The sequence below is a fragment of the Cydia strobilella genome, chromosome Z, assembly GCF_947568885.1.
Source record: "Cydia strobilella chromosome Z, ilCydStro3.1, whole genome shotgun sequence".
Classification (NCBI taxonomy): Eukaryota; Metazoa; Arthropoda; class Insecta; order Lepidoptera; family Tortricidae; genus Cydia; species Cydia strobilella.
The window spans coordinates 42,096,060-42,113,922 of record NC_086068.1 but is presented as its reverse complement, the minus strand read 5'-3'; the positions used below and the strand labels follow the sequence as shown (position 1 = coordinate 42,113,922).

At 39.8% G+C, this 17,863-nt stretch overlaps 1 protein-coding gene and 1 long non-coding RNA gene across 2 annotated transcripts in view; one reads left to right on the top strand and one right to left on the bottom strand.

The window, feature by feature from the left end:
* Positions 1–17,863, top strand: part of LOC134754810 (GTPase-activating protein) — a 172,187-nt gene that overhangs the window by 72,624 nt on the left and 81,700 nt on the right. Inside the window, exon 3 of the mRNA XM_063691188.1 lies at positions 10,543–11,350. Coding sequence (XP_063547258.1) covers positions 10,543–11,350 — 808 coding nt within the window. The remainder of the gene's footprint in view (positions 1–10,542; positions 11,351–17,863) is intronic.
* The window catches only part of LOC134754980 (uncharacterized), a 543,731-nt gene that overhangs the window by 504,121 nt on the left and 21,747 nt on the right, over positions 1–17,863 (bottom strand). The gene's annotated exons all lie outside the window — the stretch shown is intronic.

Sequence of the window (17,863 nt, the reverse complement as noted above, 5' to 3'; positions counted from 1 at the left end):
GCTGCAACCACATAATGGTGAACGGAAAAATATAGGCAATTGTATACTTTCCATAGGAACTTATTTCGTTCGTCAGACAAGTCGGTGATGTGATGAAGAAATTTTTTGACCATATTTCTTTAGGCAACCCCATTTATTTATGTTCAGGAACATATTTTCTTTATTAAAATATACGTTTCATCCGTCAGACACTCAGACGTATCGGTGAAGGTCGACCATATACACGGTGGCTAAAAAATATGTGCATTCCCGTTGCCAGGGGGGGTTGGGATTACACTGAGCAACTTTTACTATGGGACCAACCCCGAAATCGCGAAAAAAAATTTGACTGTTTCATACATTTTGGCTGGTCCATGGAACACAAAACGACCTAATTGGTATGACCAATTAAAATAAAATTATTTAGGTACAGGCATGTGCTAGTTCACAGAATCTGAATCGGACTTTGCTGAGCCTCTTACAAGAGACTAAGACACATTTGTCAAACAGACTTGTTAAGGAGACTCGAGAACTTAACTAACGATTAACGTACCTATATTCGTGCGTTTTCTTACTTTGGGTGCTGACTACTGCTGACATAGATATTTTAGTTTCTAATACAAATATATCTCATAAAGTTTCTTATATTCGAACTACAAATCGCTCCCGTCTTAGTAACGTTTTAAAAAAATCAACTCAGTCGTGCTGCTCGAAGCGGAAGCTTTTAAGTGATAAATTGGTCCCGGAACATAGCAGCGCGTAAAATGATCATCGCACTCGCGTGCGCCGGCATCTCCGGCCGTCTTAAGTGCGCTAGCCCGCCGCATGCCTCCTGCCGCACCCGATAGGTGTAGCTAAATTCATTTGCCAGTATCATTCAAAATATCATACCTTATCGAGCCTTTGGCCACTTGAACGAAATTTGGTCAGGTCAAACATGAATTTAATAAAGTAACTAAATTAATGACATAAGTAAATGACTGCATTAAAGTAAGGACCGTCCTCCCGTATAAAGCTACTATAGTAGCAGCATTTGTACTATGTGCCATATAGGGATTTCGTGTTTATAAAAAAAAAATGTTTTACAATTTGATATATTCAACGTCATAGAAACCGTAGGCAAACCTTGTACAGTTAGGTGCTGTATGTGGTTAATAATACGAGCGCATGTATTGGCTGGGGTTCCCTGCGCGCGCTGGTTCCGCCTCCGGTTTATAAATACCGGTCTGGCGCCGGATGCGCGGGCCCTGCGCGAGCACATTCCCACACCTATGGATGGTATAGAAAGGATCGCAATCTCTTATGGCAGAATTGTTGTAAAAGTGACCGCGTTAAGCTTTAAATAATAGTTCCTAATCTCTCCGGTGGCGCGGTCCGTTTCTCCTTGAGTTTATTAAATAAGCAAAAAAAATTAATAGGTCGGTGGTCCGGATGCGGACCGCGGTCCGCCATTTGGTGAACCCTGTCCTAAACCATGAGTCGTAGCGCAAAAATAATAAAATTTTCGTTACCCTTTATAAAACTTCAAAGTAATATACAAAGAACACAATGAAAATCAAAAAAGAATAAAAAATCTTTATAGGGCTGTATCTCCTAAACCATGCGTCGTAGCGCAAAAATAATAAAATTTTCGTTCCCTTTTATGAAACCATATAGTAATATACAAAGAACACAATGAAAATAAAAAAAGAAAAAAATATATATCTTTATATGGCTGTATCTCCTAAACCATGCGTCGCACAGTGGATCGAAATGACAAAAAAATGGACATTCGCATTATTTTTTTAAAACCCTATTTTAAAAAATGCTTTTCGGTTGAAAATGATGTAAGGAATAAAAAATGTCATATATAATTTTTCAAAATAAGGCTTTATTAAAGCAGAAAAAATAAAATCTGTTTTTTTTGTATGGAACTGAAAAATAGGTATCTTATTATAAGAAAACCATTACCGATCCCGCTTTCTAACCTTTAGAATATTATTCTCCTACTTAAAAACAGTAGAAAATAGTAAACAGCTTATTTTGGTAGGTGCCCGTTTTTTTTTATAGTCCTGTCAAAAGTCGGTAAAAAAACAACATTTTTCTTAGTGTTTTATTTTTTTATTTTCAATAGTTTAATGTTATATAAATGATAATTTAGTGTAAATACGACATATTTTTGACATTTTGATAAAGATAAAAACAGTTTTGTACAAGAAAATAGCTAAAAATTATATTTAAATACAAACATTTACATACAATTATTGAATTTAAAAAAATATATTTTATACTTGTTGATACAAACGATTAATTGCGGTGTTCTTAATAACTATGTTAGTAACAAAATACCCTAAACAGTAAAAATGTACTCTAGAAATCAAACTTTACAAACTTTTCCATGACAGTATAATAGGAATATTATCAAAGCGTTGTTTTCAAGAAACTAATTATTTTTTGAGTAAATCTTCGTTTTATAGCTCATTGAACCCCCACTTAAACACTTACTCTGGGATTAACCCTTTACGGTAACCTCATTAATGCTAATTAACGAACGATAATGAATATGATCTGAGTAATAAGTAATAAATTAGTGAAACGATTTGAACTTTGATTTTATTAACGACATCATTATTTATTAGCATATTGTGAAGGCGATAACTATTTTCCATGTTTTTAACTTAGCGTAATCATTTTACTTAGCAAATGTTATTTTAGTTTATTGTAGTGCCTAATATCTCAAATTATTATTGATGAAATGAATTAATTATTAATGATCCTTGTGCCCTGGAGTGTGGGACGGCCCCTTATTTGGGACTCAACGTGTGTTGAAACCCTGGCACCGTCCCACCTATGTTCAACATCATTGAGAGCGGGCGGCCGCAGCGGCTGAGGCGGCAAAATGTCGCAAATATATAGCTCTCACTGACCGGCATATATTTGCGGCATTTGCAGTCGTAACATTGGGACCGTGGTGCCCAAGCGCTCACAAATTATTTCGTCAGCTATCTAGAAATATCTTTAAGGTCACCGGGGACCGTAGGGCTGGCGCGTTCCTCGCCCAACGGATCGGCATAGCCATCCAAAGGGGGAACGCAGCCAGCCTTATGGGAACCCTTCCACATAATAATATTAATATATGTATATTGGGCTAGGTCACCTTTGTTATATTTTATTTCTTTTTTAGGTTTTAGTTTTGTAGGTAGTTTTAATTTTAGGTTACTTTTTATTGTAAGTTTAGAATTAATTTTGTTATGTTTATGGTTTCAATAAATTTAAGAAAATAGCCAAAAAAATTACCATTCCCCCCCTTTATCTCCGAAACTACTGGGCTTAAAATTTTGAAAATAAATACAAAAAATTGTTCTTTACGTATAGATGACAGGAAAACCTATTAGAAATGTGCAGTCAAGCGTGAGTCGGACTTAATTACTTAGTTTTGATCATTGATGAAAATGTGTTGAAAACTTGTGAAAAGGGCAAAGTTTTTATACTTGCAAGCATCATACGTATCCCCAGGAAGAGGATCACGAAGGGGGCCATCATAAACATAATGAAACATACATTTTTTAATTGAATTTGTAACGAAAGAACAACGAAGAAAATTGACCGAATACTTAAGAAATACACAGATAATTCCTACTATTTTCAGTAAAGCAAAAACCAAGTGTATTTAACAATAAAAATGAAAAGATTCCGCACATTGTTAAGTGCGTTATAGTATAGTATTTTATTCAATTGTGATATAATAGAGAGCTTTTCAGGCGAGTACAAGTAAGGTACGAGATTTAAAAGCTTGATTATATCACTATTGTATACAAATTATACAATACTTTTTCTACGAGACAAAAAAATAATGCTAAGATACGCCGCCGCGAGCTACCGCAGCCCGCGATACCTCCATACTCGTACGCACCCCGGCGGCCGGGCCCCGCGCCCCCGGCGGGTTGATAAACGACACCTCCTAATAACTCATGAGGCCCTGGTACCTGGTGCTTGCTACATTCAATTTTAAGACAGTTTTTTTCTCGATTTTGGCCACCGTAGCCTATGGAGACTAACAAGCAACGCTAAGCGGATTTTAATATATCTGAAGCGCAATGGGTCACTGCTGATTGTTCGAAATTGAGCCTTGGTAGTACTAATACTTTACCCTTACAATTGCTAAGTGATTTTTTATCTTTTTCAGGTTTAGACCAATACAACAATTGGGTAGGTAAAGTTTTTTGAAGATAGGCAAATTATGTTTTTATCCGATAGTATTCGTCATAACGATCACGGAAATGCAGCTCTTTTATTTTTATTTCGTTTTATTTATTAAATATATTTTTTTAAGTGACCGAGATGACGTTTGTGAAATTTAATAGCAGATCAGGCACTAATGCCTGTGCACGTGATTTAATTGATGAGATAGAAAAAAAAACGATGTCAACTGTCAGTGTCACTTAGCTGTCATTGCCGAAAAATGTTAATAACAAAATGTTTAATGTATGTATTTCACGGATACGTACAGGAGGGCCCTCTAATTTCGGCGGCATTGTGCTTATCACTGTTATGATAATAATTTAAAATCATAACTAGGTCCATGTGGGGCAAGTTTGTAGAATCTGCTTGCATAAACTCGCTCATCCTTCTTGCAAAACTCAGTCCAAGGGTCAGCGCAGGGGTCGGGTCGTCGTAAGGGAAGAAAACGTTGTCCAATAAGCAGTGCCAAGTTGTCGAAAGTAGATTCAATCTTTGTCCAAATACTCGCAGATGTCGTGGGAAATCAGAAGTCCTTGGGTCGTGCTGAGGTCGTCAAAAATATCAATGATAACCATATGATAACACTAAATCGCAAGGTAACAGAAAGGGTTGGGCCGTTATGTCTGTTATTTTTCGGCAATGACAGCTAAGTGACACTGACAGTTGACTTCGTTTTTTTTTCTATCTCATCAATTAAATCACGTACACAGGCATTAGTGCCTGATCTGCTATTAAATTTCACAAACGTCATCTCGGGCACTTAAAAAAATATATTTAATAAATAATACGAAATAAAAATAAAAGAGCTGCATTTCCGTGATCGTTATGACGAATACTATCGGATAAAAACATAATTTGCCTATCTTCAAAAAACTTTACCTACCCAATTGCAGTAGTATTAATAAAATAAAATAAAAATAAAAATAGCCTTTATTTCTGAAGTTTTGTAACAATCTACTTAAAAATATACCTTATTTTTCTCTAAAATTATATATATATATATATTACTATTTACTATTTTCTAGTTCCCATCGACGACTTTTTATTTATTTATTTATTAAAGAACAATCACATCATACATATTATAACTTACACTAACAACATTTTAAAAGGTAATAAATACTGATATATATGACAATTATGGAGTACATAACATTAACTAAAAGCATCGCAGTGAGATCACACTTAACCTAAAACTATACAATTAAATCTAAAATCTAAAATTATACTAATTAATTATATTTAATTTAATTATATTTAATTATAGTATTATTATTTTTTGCCTATTATTTTATTTTTGAATGCGGGTAAGCGGTCATGAAAAATGTCGATGTAACCCCTTTCCATTATAAAGGCATTGTAAGCAGCGCAAACTCGTACCATGGGAGACTGCAAACCGAGGTTGGTCCTAGTTACTGGCACCGAGAATGTTTCAGCTTGTCCTCCGACATAGGCCTCTTCCAAGTCCTTCCAGGTATTGCGGTCTCTTGCTTTCCTGGTCCAGTCCACTCCGCCTATCCTTTTAAAGTCATCCGACCATCTACGAGTAGGCTTTCCTCTCTTCCTTTTGCGCCCCCTTGGGTACCACTCTATAAGGTCTTTTGTGCACTTTTCTAGCCCTTCTCTGATGATGTGACCGGTCCACCGCCACTTCTGTTAGTCTAACCCGTTCGTATAAAATACCGCAAATCGATGTACAGGTTAGCCGTTTGGCACACACATACTAGAGGCCAAAACAAAATTTTTGACCCGCAGTTCCTAAAAAAATTTCGTTGCGCTTGAAAATAATATCATTAACATTTTTTTTTTAATTTCTCAATTTTACAAAGTGACACAATTCTACTTCAATGCCTATTTCACGAGACTTATGGAACTATACTGCAGATACGGTACATATTAATCATAAAATGATATGTAATATCCATATATCGAACGGGAAATACCTCTAACCCTTTAACTGCGCCTTTCATCAGTTGGTATAGTTTGTTTAGTTTTTGACACAAAATATCAAGATTGTATCCTTCAGATACGATATACCCTATCGATTTTTCTTTGTACAATATACCACAAATGATACGTAATATCTTATTATCTAACCCCAAGAAAGCAATTTTGAAAATAATTTCATTTAGTTTTTTTTTTTAAATTTCTCAATATTGTAATATTGAAAAATTATACACATAAAAAAATATTAAAAAAAAAATCTTAAAGAAATTATTTTCAAAATTGCTGTCTTGGGGTTAGATATCAAGATATTACGTATTATTTATGGTATATGGTACATATATCGTATCTGAAGGATACAATCTTGATATTTTGTGTCAAAAACAAAACAAACTATACCAACCGATGAAAAGGCGCAGTTAAAGGGTTAAAAAGGTATTTCCCGTTCGATATATGGATATTACGTATCATTTTATGATTAATATGTACCGTATCTGCAGTACAGTTCCATAAGTCTAGTGAAATAGTTATTGAAGTAGAACTGTGTCACTTTGTAAAATTGAAAAAAAAAAATTGTTAATGATATTATTTTCAAAATTGCTATCTTGGGGTTAGATATCAAGATATTACGTATCATTTGTGGTATATTGTACAAAAAAAATCAGTAAGGTATATCGTAGTTGGAGGATACAACCTTGATATTTTGTGTCAATAACTAAACAAATTATACCAACTGATGAAAAGGCGCAGTTAAAGAGGTATTTCCCGTTGGATATATGTATATTACGTATCATTTTATGATTAATATGTACCGTATCTGCAGTATAGTTCCATAAGTCTCGTGAAATAGGTATTGAAGTAGAACTGTGTCACTTTGTAAAATAGAAAATTTTAAAAAAAATGCTAATGATATTATTTTCAAAATTGCTTTCTCGGGGTCAGACATAAGGATATCACGTATCATTTGTGGTATATTGTACAAAAAAAACAGCCATATCGTGTCTGGAGGAGCCCAAACTTGGTATGTTTCGAAAATTCTTTGTTTTAATTTTTTTTTAAATGCCCGAAATGTAATGATGTGGTTTATTTTTAGAATCGCCTCAAATAGCCCTTTCGTATGATACCACACTCGATAGGTTTAAAAAAAAAAAAAATTCCATACAAAAAAAAAAATGTTTTACCACTCCCCCCGCAGCGAAATTTTTTTAGGAACTGCGGGTCAAAAATTTCGTTTTGGCCTCTAGTATGTGTGTGCCAAACGGCTAACCTGTACATCGATTTGCGGTATTCCTTTGAAATTGGGGTCGACCAGTTTGCTTTGTGTGTCTAGTTCTTCCAGCATGTACTGGAGTTCTTTGGGATTATCTGTTAACAGAATCAGATCGTCTGCAAAACGTAGATGGTTAAGTTTTCTTCCATTAATATTGAGACCATAGCTCTCCCAGTTCATCCGTCTAAACACACTTTCGAGGACTGCTATAAATATCTTTGGCGACAAAGGATCACCCTGTCTGACTCCTTTTCCTATATTAAATTCTTCACCTATTCTCTCTAATTTAATCTTTACTGTGCTTTTTGAGTATATTTCTTTTATAATCCTAATGTATTTTTCCGGGACTCCTTGTTCCTTAAGTGCTTCCCATATCTTCTTATGCTTAAGTGAGTCAAACGCCTTATTGTAATCTACAAATGCCACGTAATATTGTCTTCTGTATTCATGACATTTTTCAACAATTTGTTTGATGACTGAGATATGGTCTATTGTGGAGAAGTTTTTTCGGAATCCAGCTTGCTCTCTTGGTTGGTTCACATCTAAAACTTTTGTAACTCATCCTAAAATTAATTTCGAAAACACTTAGCTTATAAGGTCTGTAGTTATTTATGTCGCTTTTATCTCCCTTTTTATGTAAGAGTGTGATTGTACACACAATGGACGTGTTGGTATTTTTTCATTTTTTTAAGATTTCATTAAAAAGGTTAGTGAGCGGATCAATAATACTGTTAAGGGGCTGCCTTTAATAACTCATTAGTAATATTGTCATCGCCAGGGGATTTATCGTTTTTTTGACTTAAAATAGCAAGCTCCACTTCTCTTTTTAAGAATTTCTCTTTTTCAGTAATATCGACCGTCAATACCAATAACAATAGGATTAAGTCGTGGCTAGGTGAATTCTTTGTAAGAACTTGCTAAACACGTGCGGAAGGCGGTGTATTAAACGATTTTGATACTGTTCCTGTGTTAGGTATCTTCCCGTCTGATAATAAATGCAAATTTTAAATATCAGAAGTATTTTTTAACACCATAATTCTTACTTTGTAAAGTCTATTCAATTCAAGTTTATTCAACTCTTATTTCAAGTTGGTAGCAACTCGGACACTGAAACTACCGAACATACCTATAATTCGAAAACAGAAAAAAATCGAGAGTGTATTACCATTTGTCCCCGCCCCACGTGGCCGCCGTGGTACACGAGGCAGAGACATATGGGAATGATTTATATGAAGCGCTTATTCCCATCTGTGCCCGGCGAGGACAAATAGGAATACACCATATCGAGTCAATAGTCATCATAGGTACCTTAAAAACATGTATTTTTATTTGTAACTTTAGGTATACATAGTAGCCATTAAAGACGTCCGCTATCCACCATCTGATCAGATCAGATCAGATAAAATGTACCTAATGAATTGGTTATCAAATTAAAAATAACACCGGTACCAAAACTACGTAACAATCAATTTGTAAGATTTTATTACATAAAAATAGGTATAAATTAAACAAGAGACTACTGTTAACTCTACCTAGTGACTTATATGTATACGTAATACCTATAGTCATAATAGTCATAATTTATTCATAAACAATTTACATTGTGTTTGAAGTTTGAAATTAATTTACATATAAATTTTAGTAGTAAAATTTTTTCAACAAGAAAGCATTTAACTTCTTTTTAAACTGAAAACTATTGTAGATTGACATCATGTCAATGGGTAGCTGATTGAACTGTCTAATCACTTGATGATTTGCGGATTGTTTGACCACTGTTAGTTTGCTCATAATAGGCTGTGGCAAATCTAGGAGGAATCCTCGTCTCTCCTTCTGTTCTTGTGTTTCGAAATCCTTGATATTTTTCACCAAATCTGTCAGAACTACTCATATATACTAACAAGGAATGGTTAGAATTTTGAATTGAATAAAGTAGGGTTTACAAGATGTTGGTTGTGGAATTCTGGCAATAATGCGGATGGCTCTTTTTTGCACAACAAATGCAGCCTGGATATTACATGTACTTATAACTGTTGCCCCAAAATTTAATACTGTAACGATACTTGGATTCAACCAGTACATAGTATACCATTTTTAATTCAGCGAAGCGCAGTTCATACCGAAGTCTGAGAGCATAGCACGATTAATTTATTGAATTAACAACGTTATAGGTACGTGGGTACCTAGACTACACTTTTATTCTAGGAATATTATTAAGAATAAAAAATCATGATTATATTTATTTGATTAAGAATAACTTATTCTTATTAAATTTTTTCACACACGAATTATTCCCGAAAGGAATAAAATCGACATGATTTTATTCTTACGGATTCTTATTCAAATAATGATTTTATTCTTGAATGCCCAACACTGTTACCTAGTACACTTTATTTTTTTCTTACATTCTAGCGTAATGATTAATGAATAAATATGCGTCATCTTATGATTCCAATATGATTCCTTGGATCGAAGAGTCGAATGGCTTTTCAACTTAAAATACATATGTTCAATACCGAATACCGGCGATATATTAGCTTAATTTGTAGTATGTATTCACTTTCGGCATATCCAAAAACGCAACGCGATTATAATACCCACTGTAAAGACACTAATCTAATCCAAAATTTCATTTCGTTTATTGCAACTGCGTGTTGAGTATGTAGGGTAATAAATTTAAGGTTTACCTTGCTCTGTTTTATTGGCTGTGTTTAAATGCCGAGGCGAGTCATGTATTACTTCTTGCACTCGAGTTGTAATTTGAGCGAATTCTAAATATTGATGAGTCATAGCGCGAAGCACCGACTAAATCGGCATCAGCAATGTATAAACATTTCGTGTTTATTGTTGTCTAATTTTCTAACAAGGTAATCGTTAATTGACCTTGCTTTCCTGGACACTACCTATGCGATTTCTTGAATAACTTGTCATTATTAATTTTGTTGCTATTGCGATTGTTATGATTATGTAGCAACTATTTAGACTGGCGACTGTGTATGTTTTATCGAGATACCGGATACATTATTACAAGTGTGTTTATTCTTAAGTAGATTATTTTATTGCTGCTAAAGCAGAGAAGTCTATGGTTACTGCCTCCGAGTACCTATAACATACGAATGTTGTTGTTTCAGTCCGTTTTTCGGCGAGGAGTTCCAGTTCGAAGTGCCACGTAGATTTCGATACCTTTCCATATACGTGTTCGATCGGGATAAGCACCTCAAACAGGACAGAGTGCTCGGAAAAGTGGCCATCAAAAGGGAAGACTTGCACCGGTACAACAACAAGGACCACTGGTTCGCGCTGCGGCCCGTGGACGCGGACTCGGAGGTGCAGGGCAAGGCCTACATCGAGCTCTCGCTGGAGGACTCGAGAAAGCGGCTGCGCATGGAGCCTAAGCCGCCGGACCCCGACCCTGGCGCGGATAACTGCCCGTCCAAAGCGAACAAAGGAAAGAATCTCGGGAGGCTTTCGGAGTACTGTAAGGAGAGCATGCGGTTCGGCTCGTGTTCGAGTTCGACTAGCAAAAAGCTCCTGAGCACCGTTGCGACTGAACCCGCCATGTCGCTCTCGCGTTCGGAGAGCCTGAAGGACCGGGCGCAGTGGGCGGTGCGGGCCAAGCCGCCTATGCACGCCATGTCCGAGTCGGACACGTCGCCCTCGCCGACCGCCGCCGACTACTGGTCGGATCCTGAGCGGCACTGCGCCGCGCGCCAAGGGCCCGACACCATCCGCCTGCGGGTGCTCGAATGCTCAGAGCTCACCACGAAAAACGGACAGTGCGATCCCTTCGCTCTCGTCACCATACTTTATTCGAACGGACGAAGAGTCGAAAGACGCACTAAACCCAAAAAGAAAACAGTTAATCCTCAATTTGATGAAATATTCTGCTTCGATCTCGTTTTGGAGGCGGACCCGAAAGACAAGGATGGCTCGCAATCGGTGGGTAAATTTTGTGGGACATACGAGGGCTGGCCCAAAAATTGTTAGCTGCTCCGGCTCTACTCATGCGATGACAATAATATTTACACCATTGTTAGGGATATTTCAATGCTAATTCTGGTCATGAATTTTTTTAAGGTTCCGTACCTCAAAAGGAAAAAACGGAACCCTTATAGGATCACTCGTGCGTCTGTCTGTCTGTCTGTCCGTCTGTCACAGCCTATTTTTTTAAACGAATGGGAATAGTTTTTTTACATATTTTTTACTGAAAACTGTTTTGTATGGAGTTAGAAATTGCTTAGAAAAAATGGCAATTTTTGTCACTAATAAATTAATTTCATATTTAATATCTTATATCTTCGAAAATATAACTTAAATTTACTCGGGACTAATTATTTGGTTCCTTCTGCTATTTCCTATATCATCATCTTCCTCGCGTTATCCCGGCATTCTGCCACGGCTCATGGGAGCCTGGGGTCCGCTTGACAACTAATCCTAAGAATTGACGTAGGCACTAGTTTTGTCTGGTAGTCTGCTATTTCCAATATATAATTGATAAATATTTTTATATGTTAAAGCCAAGTTAAAGCACATTTTTTAAATATCTGAAATTTATCGTTTGATGAAGTGACTTGTTGACACTTAATTCATAATTATGTTTACTCAATCAAAACGATGTATACATAAAAACGGTCGAGATTCACAATTAGCAGCACCCAAAAAAAACCTAATATTTTTTAAATGAATACTGTTTATAAAATGATAACTCATATGGAGTCTCAATTACTGATCATAATGACTGTTGCTTAGGCACGTCGAAGTAAAAAAAAAAACGTTCTCTAAAAATTTATAGACACCACTTCGATAAGTCGCCCCCGTGGTACGATTACGCTCGAGATGCAACAGTCTTATCATTATCAATTTATCAATAATAATATTTAGTTTAGAGTAATAGTTTACTGTCATCATCATCTTCCTCGCGTTGTCCCGGCATTTTGCCACGGCTCCATGGGAGCCTGGGGTCCGCTTGGCAACTAACCCCAAGAATTGGCGTAGGCACTAGTTTTTACGAAAGCGACTGCCATCTGACCGAGTGAGTTTACTGTAGTAAATTATTATTATTATAGTCCGGTGGCCGGCTGCATGAAACCCTACCTGATAAAAAAAATTAAAATGCCTACTGGGCGGACGTGGCTTATCCTGACAAATTTTGTGCAAATGGAAAAAAGTGGTACATAAATTCATCAAAAAATACCTCATCGAAAAATAGAATGAAACGTATGTCAGGATAGCTGCCTTTGAGGACAGTAAAAAAAAAGTGGTCGGCCAAATCCTGTGTTGGCAGGTTCCTGTGTCTCACCGAATTTATGGTACCACGTGGCAGCTACAATTTACCTCACCGAAAAATAGAATGAAATAAAAAACGGATTATAATAGCTAAATTAAACCTGTTGACGTATATCTTGGTCGGCCTCACCTTAGCCTGGCAGTTTTTGCAGTTCGACCACATCTGTAAAAAAATATTTTTTATTTCAATATTGAAAATATGGTTTCTTCATTGCTTTTAACCATAGATTTATAAGGCGATGCCTAGTCCGTACATCCCTAGTGAAGCCATTTCAAGTGCGACGTCACGTCGCACTCGTATCATCGTATTCGAACGGTTCTCGCAGTACTTAAGGTCAAATCGGTTTGTGTACACCTCCCGTTTAAAAATCAAAAACACAGGAAAGGCAATTGTGCAGTGAATGGGTGTCAACGCATCAAATCATAAAAACAAACCGCCTGATATTACATTTCACGCGTTAGTATCGAGTTTAATGTGATATTTTTACGTAATCGTAAATTATTGTTACAATCGTCTTCCGGACTCACTAGTAGTTGCTAAAAGCGTAGCAGTATTTAAAAACAAATTAAAGAAATGGTTAATCGAGCAAGCGTTCTACGACCATAAAGAGTTTTTTTAAATGACAGATAAGTTTAACACCAAAAAATTCGTTTTTACCACCAAAAATAATGAATGATCACCAAAATAAGAACTCCTATTTAATGAGAAATTATTCCCAAATTTGTACCATATTTTTATCCTTATAAAACAAATAACACCAAAATAATCATTTTTAACCCAAAAATTGTAAACGATCACCAAACTTAGATCTCCATTTTAATGTGAAATTATAACCAATTTTTTTTATCTTGTTATCCTATTAAAGCAAATGACTATAAACTAATCATTGTAAACTCAAAAATAGTAAATGATTACCAAAATTAGACCTCCATTTTAATGTGAAATTATAACCAAATTTTTTTAATTTTGCTATCCTATTAAAGCTAAACTTTGTCGGTTAAAAATGTGCAAATATTTATCATCTTGTTATTCCATTAAATTAATTAATCCACTTCCGTCACTTTTTTCTAGTAGCATTTCGTTTCTGTAAGGCAGGGTTTCTTAAACTTTTTGCAGTCACTGACCATTTTCACAATTTAAACAATTCCACGGATCCCGGTTAAATTATATTTTAGAAAAATAATAAAAACCCTTATTTATATTTTAAATTTACTTTTATTATAAGTTTCATTACACTTAGGTCTCGTTAGGTTTACTACAACCAAAGATAGATATAACTCCGTAATAGATGGATACAGTCTAAGGAAAAAACGTGCCTCGAAAATCAAGAAAATTTGATTCTCGTTCAGAGGGCGCTACTAGTTTTGGCCTACAGTCGTATAGATGGCGTTGACGGTTTCGTTTGTTATTTAATAATTTTAACGCCATATCAGTGAAAGAATATGGGTCAAAATCATAAAAATAATTAATGCAAATAAAAAAAATCATTTATCTATATTTAAATACATTTTATCGTATTTTTATAAATCTTCATTTTTAGTTTTGAATTGTGTCGACAGATGGCAGTGAATTTACTGGGGTTACAAAATTTACTATGACAGTACCGCTCTAGTATAAGTTACTCTATGCTACAACATATCCTAATAAGTATGTTTACAGTAGGTATTTGACTTACTGCGGACCTCTGATAAACATGCTACGAACCCCTAAGGGGTCCGTGGACCCCACTTTAAGAAACCCTGCTGTAAGGGTCGCAGTTCTAACCTCTTTTTTTTTTTTTTTTTTGACGCAGGGGTAAATGCATTTACGCATCTCACCCCCGGGCTGGGGAAGCCCATTGGGGGGTGGTATGTGGGACTCGCTCCTCCCATAACTTCCTCTGCTAGCCAGAGGAAGAGGAGGAGAATACCCACTAACATCCCCTGCGGCGTTTCCGTCTATGCCGTTGAGGGGGGTGCAATGGGGTCGCGAGCATGTCGACCACGGCACCCCCCCGGCAGTCCTGGCCCGGTTCGGGGAGAGTCAGCAAACGCATAACTAACCCTCCCCCCTCTCGTGTAGAGCAATATTATGCGGGTCCCCTATCCGCTGCCCTACTGGGGTATGGCGCGGTTTACAGCGGTAAACCGCCTGCGCCTCCTTCCCATGCGCCTTCTTCGGATCGGAAGAGCGTTCGGGTCTTCCTCCCGTTCCATCTCCTCGGTCTCCTTTTGCAACATGACTGTGTCGCAAAAGGAGACCACCGCGTCCCAACATCTCTCGCCGCTCAACATGGCCGCGACTACGTTGTGCAGCGAGAGATCATTCGTCCCAATAACTATCTCCATCGCCCTACGCTCCACGGCCCAGCGATTGCACACCTCCAAAGTGTGCTGGGCCGTGTCGTCCGTCTCACCACACTGGTGGCAGGCTGTGGCAGGCTCACGACCTATCCTGTGCAGGTAGTGACCGAAGCACCCGTGTCCGGTCAACACCTGCACCAGTCTATACCCCAGCCTGCCGTGCGTTCGGTCAAGCCGTCCGTCTAGGTACGGGAGAACCGCCCCTATGGTGCGGGTTCCATAGGGAGAGTTCTCCAGGTCCTCCTTCCATTTTTCACGGAGCCTTCTCACCGCAATTGTTCGGTCATTTCTGACTTCGTCAGGAGCAGGGAAATTACCCGTTTCCCTGCTCCTGATTCTCCGCCTATGCGCATCGGCGAGCACCCCAGCATCCAACTCCCAAGGTGGGGTGCCCGCCAACACGCACGCTGCCGCCCATCCCGTGGTGATATAAGCCCTACATACGCGTATGGCTATCACACGTTGGGGCCTCCGCAGTAGGGCTTTGTTTTCCCCGTTCAATTTATCGGCCCAGATCGGGGCCCCGTAAAGGGCCTTTGATCGTGCCACTCCCGCATAGAGCCGCCGGCAAGGGTGAGAGGGCCCTCCCACGTTTGGCAGCAGCCGACCCAACTCTGAGGCTGCCGTCACTATTCGGGGGGCGATTTGGCGGAAATGCTCCCCGAAATTTAACTTCGCGTCGATCGTGAGGCCCAGGTATTTTATATGGGGCCTCACCCTAACCTCATCCTCTCCTATTCTTAGGGAGGCACCCTCAGGCATCTTCCAACCTCTCCCCCGGAAGACTATCGCCTCAGTCTTCGGGAGGGAGACATTCAGCCCTAAGAGGCGAATTCTAAGTATGACGAGCTCTGCCGCCACTTCCGCCCTCCGCCATGCCTCCCTAAGCTCCTCGCCCCGAACGGCAACCATTGTGTCATCAGCATAACACATGAGGGCCATCCGGGGGAGAAGCTCTGCACGGATGGCCCAGTCGAATCCGATATTCCATAACAGGGATCCGAGCACCGACCCCTGACGAACGCCGCAGGCCATCCGTCTCTCCACCCATCCATTTGGAGTGTCGCAGACCACCACCCTGTCCGACAGATAGTGGTCAACGATCCGCCTCAGATATAGGGGCACTTCGTGGTACTTAAGGGCCTCCCGTATCACCGAATACGGGAGGGTACCAAATGCATTGGCGATGTCCAAGGACACCGCAATGGCTCCCTCCCCCTTCTTTTTGGCATCCTCGCAAAAGGCCCGAAGTGCCCCCAATGCGTCCATTGTCGACCTGCCATTTCGGAATCCGAATTTGCGATCCGAAAGGTTTGGACCCAACTGGTTTAGGTGCCGGTTGATCCGGGAAGCAACTATGCGTTCGAGCATCTTCCCAGATTCATCCAGCAACACTAATGGTCTCCACCCAGATGGGGAGTCCGCCGGCCTAGCCTCCTTCCGGAGAAGGCACACAATTCCCTCCTTCCAGCACTTTGGGAACTGCCCAACCTTTAAGCACTGGTCAAAGATGGACTTGAGGCCGTCTCCGAGGTACTCCATTGCTATGGGTATTACTCTCCCGTGAACCCCGTCCGGACCAGGGGCTTTTCTGCAGGCCCTTATCCTGTGGGCCACATAGGCCATTTCGACCTCCGTCACTAGGGGCACCTCCTCCGGTTCCACTGGCTCCTCTTCCCTGGGGACCACCATTGCAGGGGGGTTGAATTGCGGGGCTGGAGGAAACAGTCCCTCTAGTATATTTTGCAGGGTCCCCATTTCTATTGCATCCATGGGAGCGGTCCGGCGAAGCTTTTTCCTCACAAGTTTGTAGGGCCGCCCCCATGGGTCCTCGTCTAGCGAGGCCAGGAAGGCCGTGTGCGCCACGTCCTTTGCCTTGGCAATGGCGAGATTCAAGGCCTTTTTGGCCTCATTCAGCTCTGCATGGCATGCGTCCAGCTCCTCCTGTGTATGCCTCCTTCTTCGGCAGCGCGTATATTGCCGTCGTGCTGCATTGCTGGTAAGTCGGAGAGCGGCAACTTCCGGACACCACCAGTAAGTGGCCTTTTTCCTCTGGGGTGGCCCCACTCTCCTCATTGAGGCATCGCACGTCCTCGTGAGGGAGTCTCGGAAGCCGAGGGCCATGTTGTCCACATTGGTATCCTCTGGTATTTGCCGCCCCCACCTTGCCTCCACCAATGCTGCCTCTCTGGCCGCATCACGGTCCAGGGAGGCCAGGCTCCATCTCGGCCGTCTTCCCGCTCTCCTTGCCTGTCTGGGCTGTAGGTTTTGCCGGGCTCTAGAGACCCTCATTCTGATATACAAGTGGTCAGAGAGGGTCTCCGTATCTTCCAGGACTCGCCAGTCTGCTATGCGCATTGCTGCAGCTGGGGAAGCCAATGTGACGTCAATAATTGACCCCCCCTGGTGGCGCACGCAGGTGTTGGCTGCGCCCCGGTTAATTACTTCAAGTCCGAGCCCGGCTAACCAGTCCAGGAGTGCCGCTCCTCTGGGATCGGTCCTCGGGGAGCCCCATGCCACGCATTTGGCATTAAAATCCCCCAGGACCATTATGGGGGAGGGAGCCGCGCCAGCTACCGCCCGTCCGAGCCTCTCCAGGTACGCCTCAAACTCCCGCAGTGAGTTCTAACCTAACCTAACCCACTTTTATAAAAGCATTTCGTTTCTGTAAGGGTCGCAGTTCTAACCTAACCTAACCCACTTTTCTTGTAGCACTTCGTTCCTGTAAGGGTCGCAGTTCTAACCTAACCCACATTTTTGTAGCATCTCGTTTCTGTGAGGGAAGCAGTTCTAACCTAACATAACCCAATTATATAGTAGCAT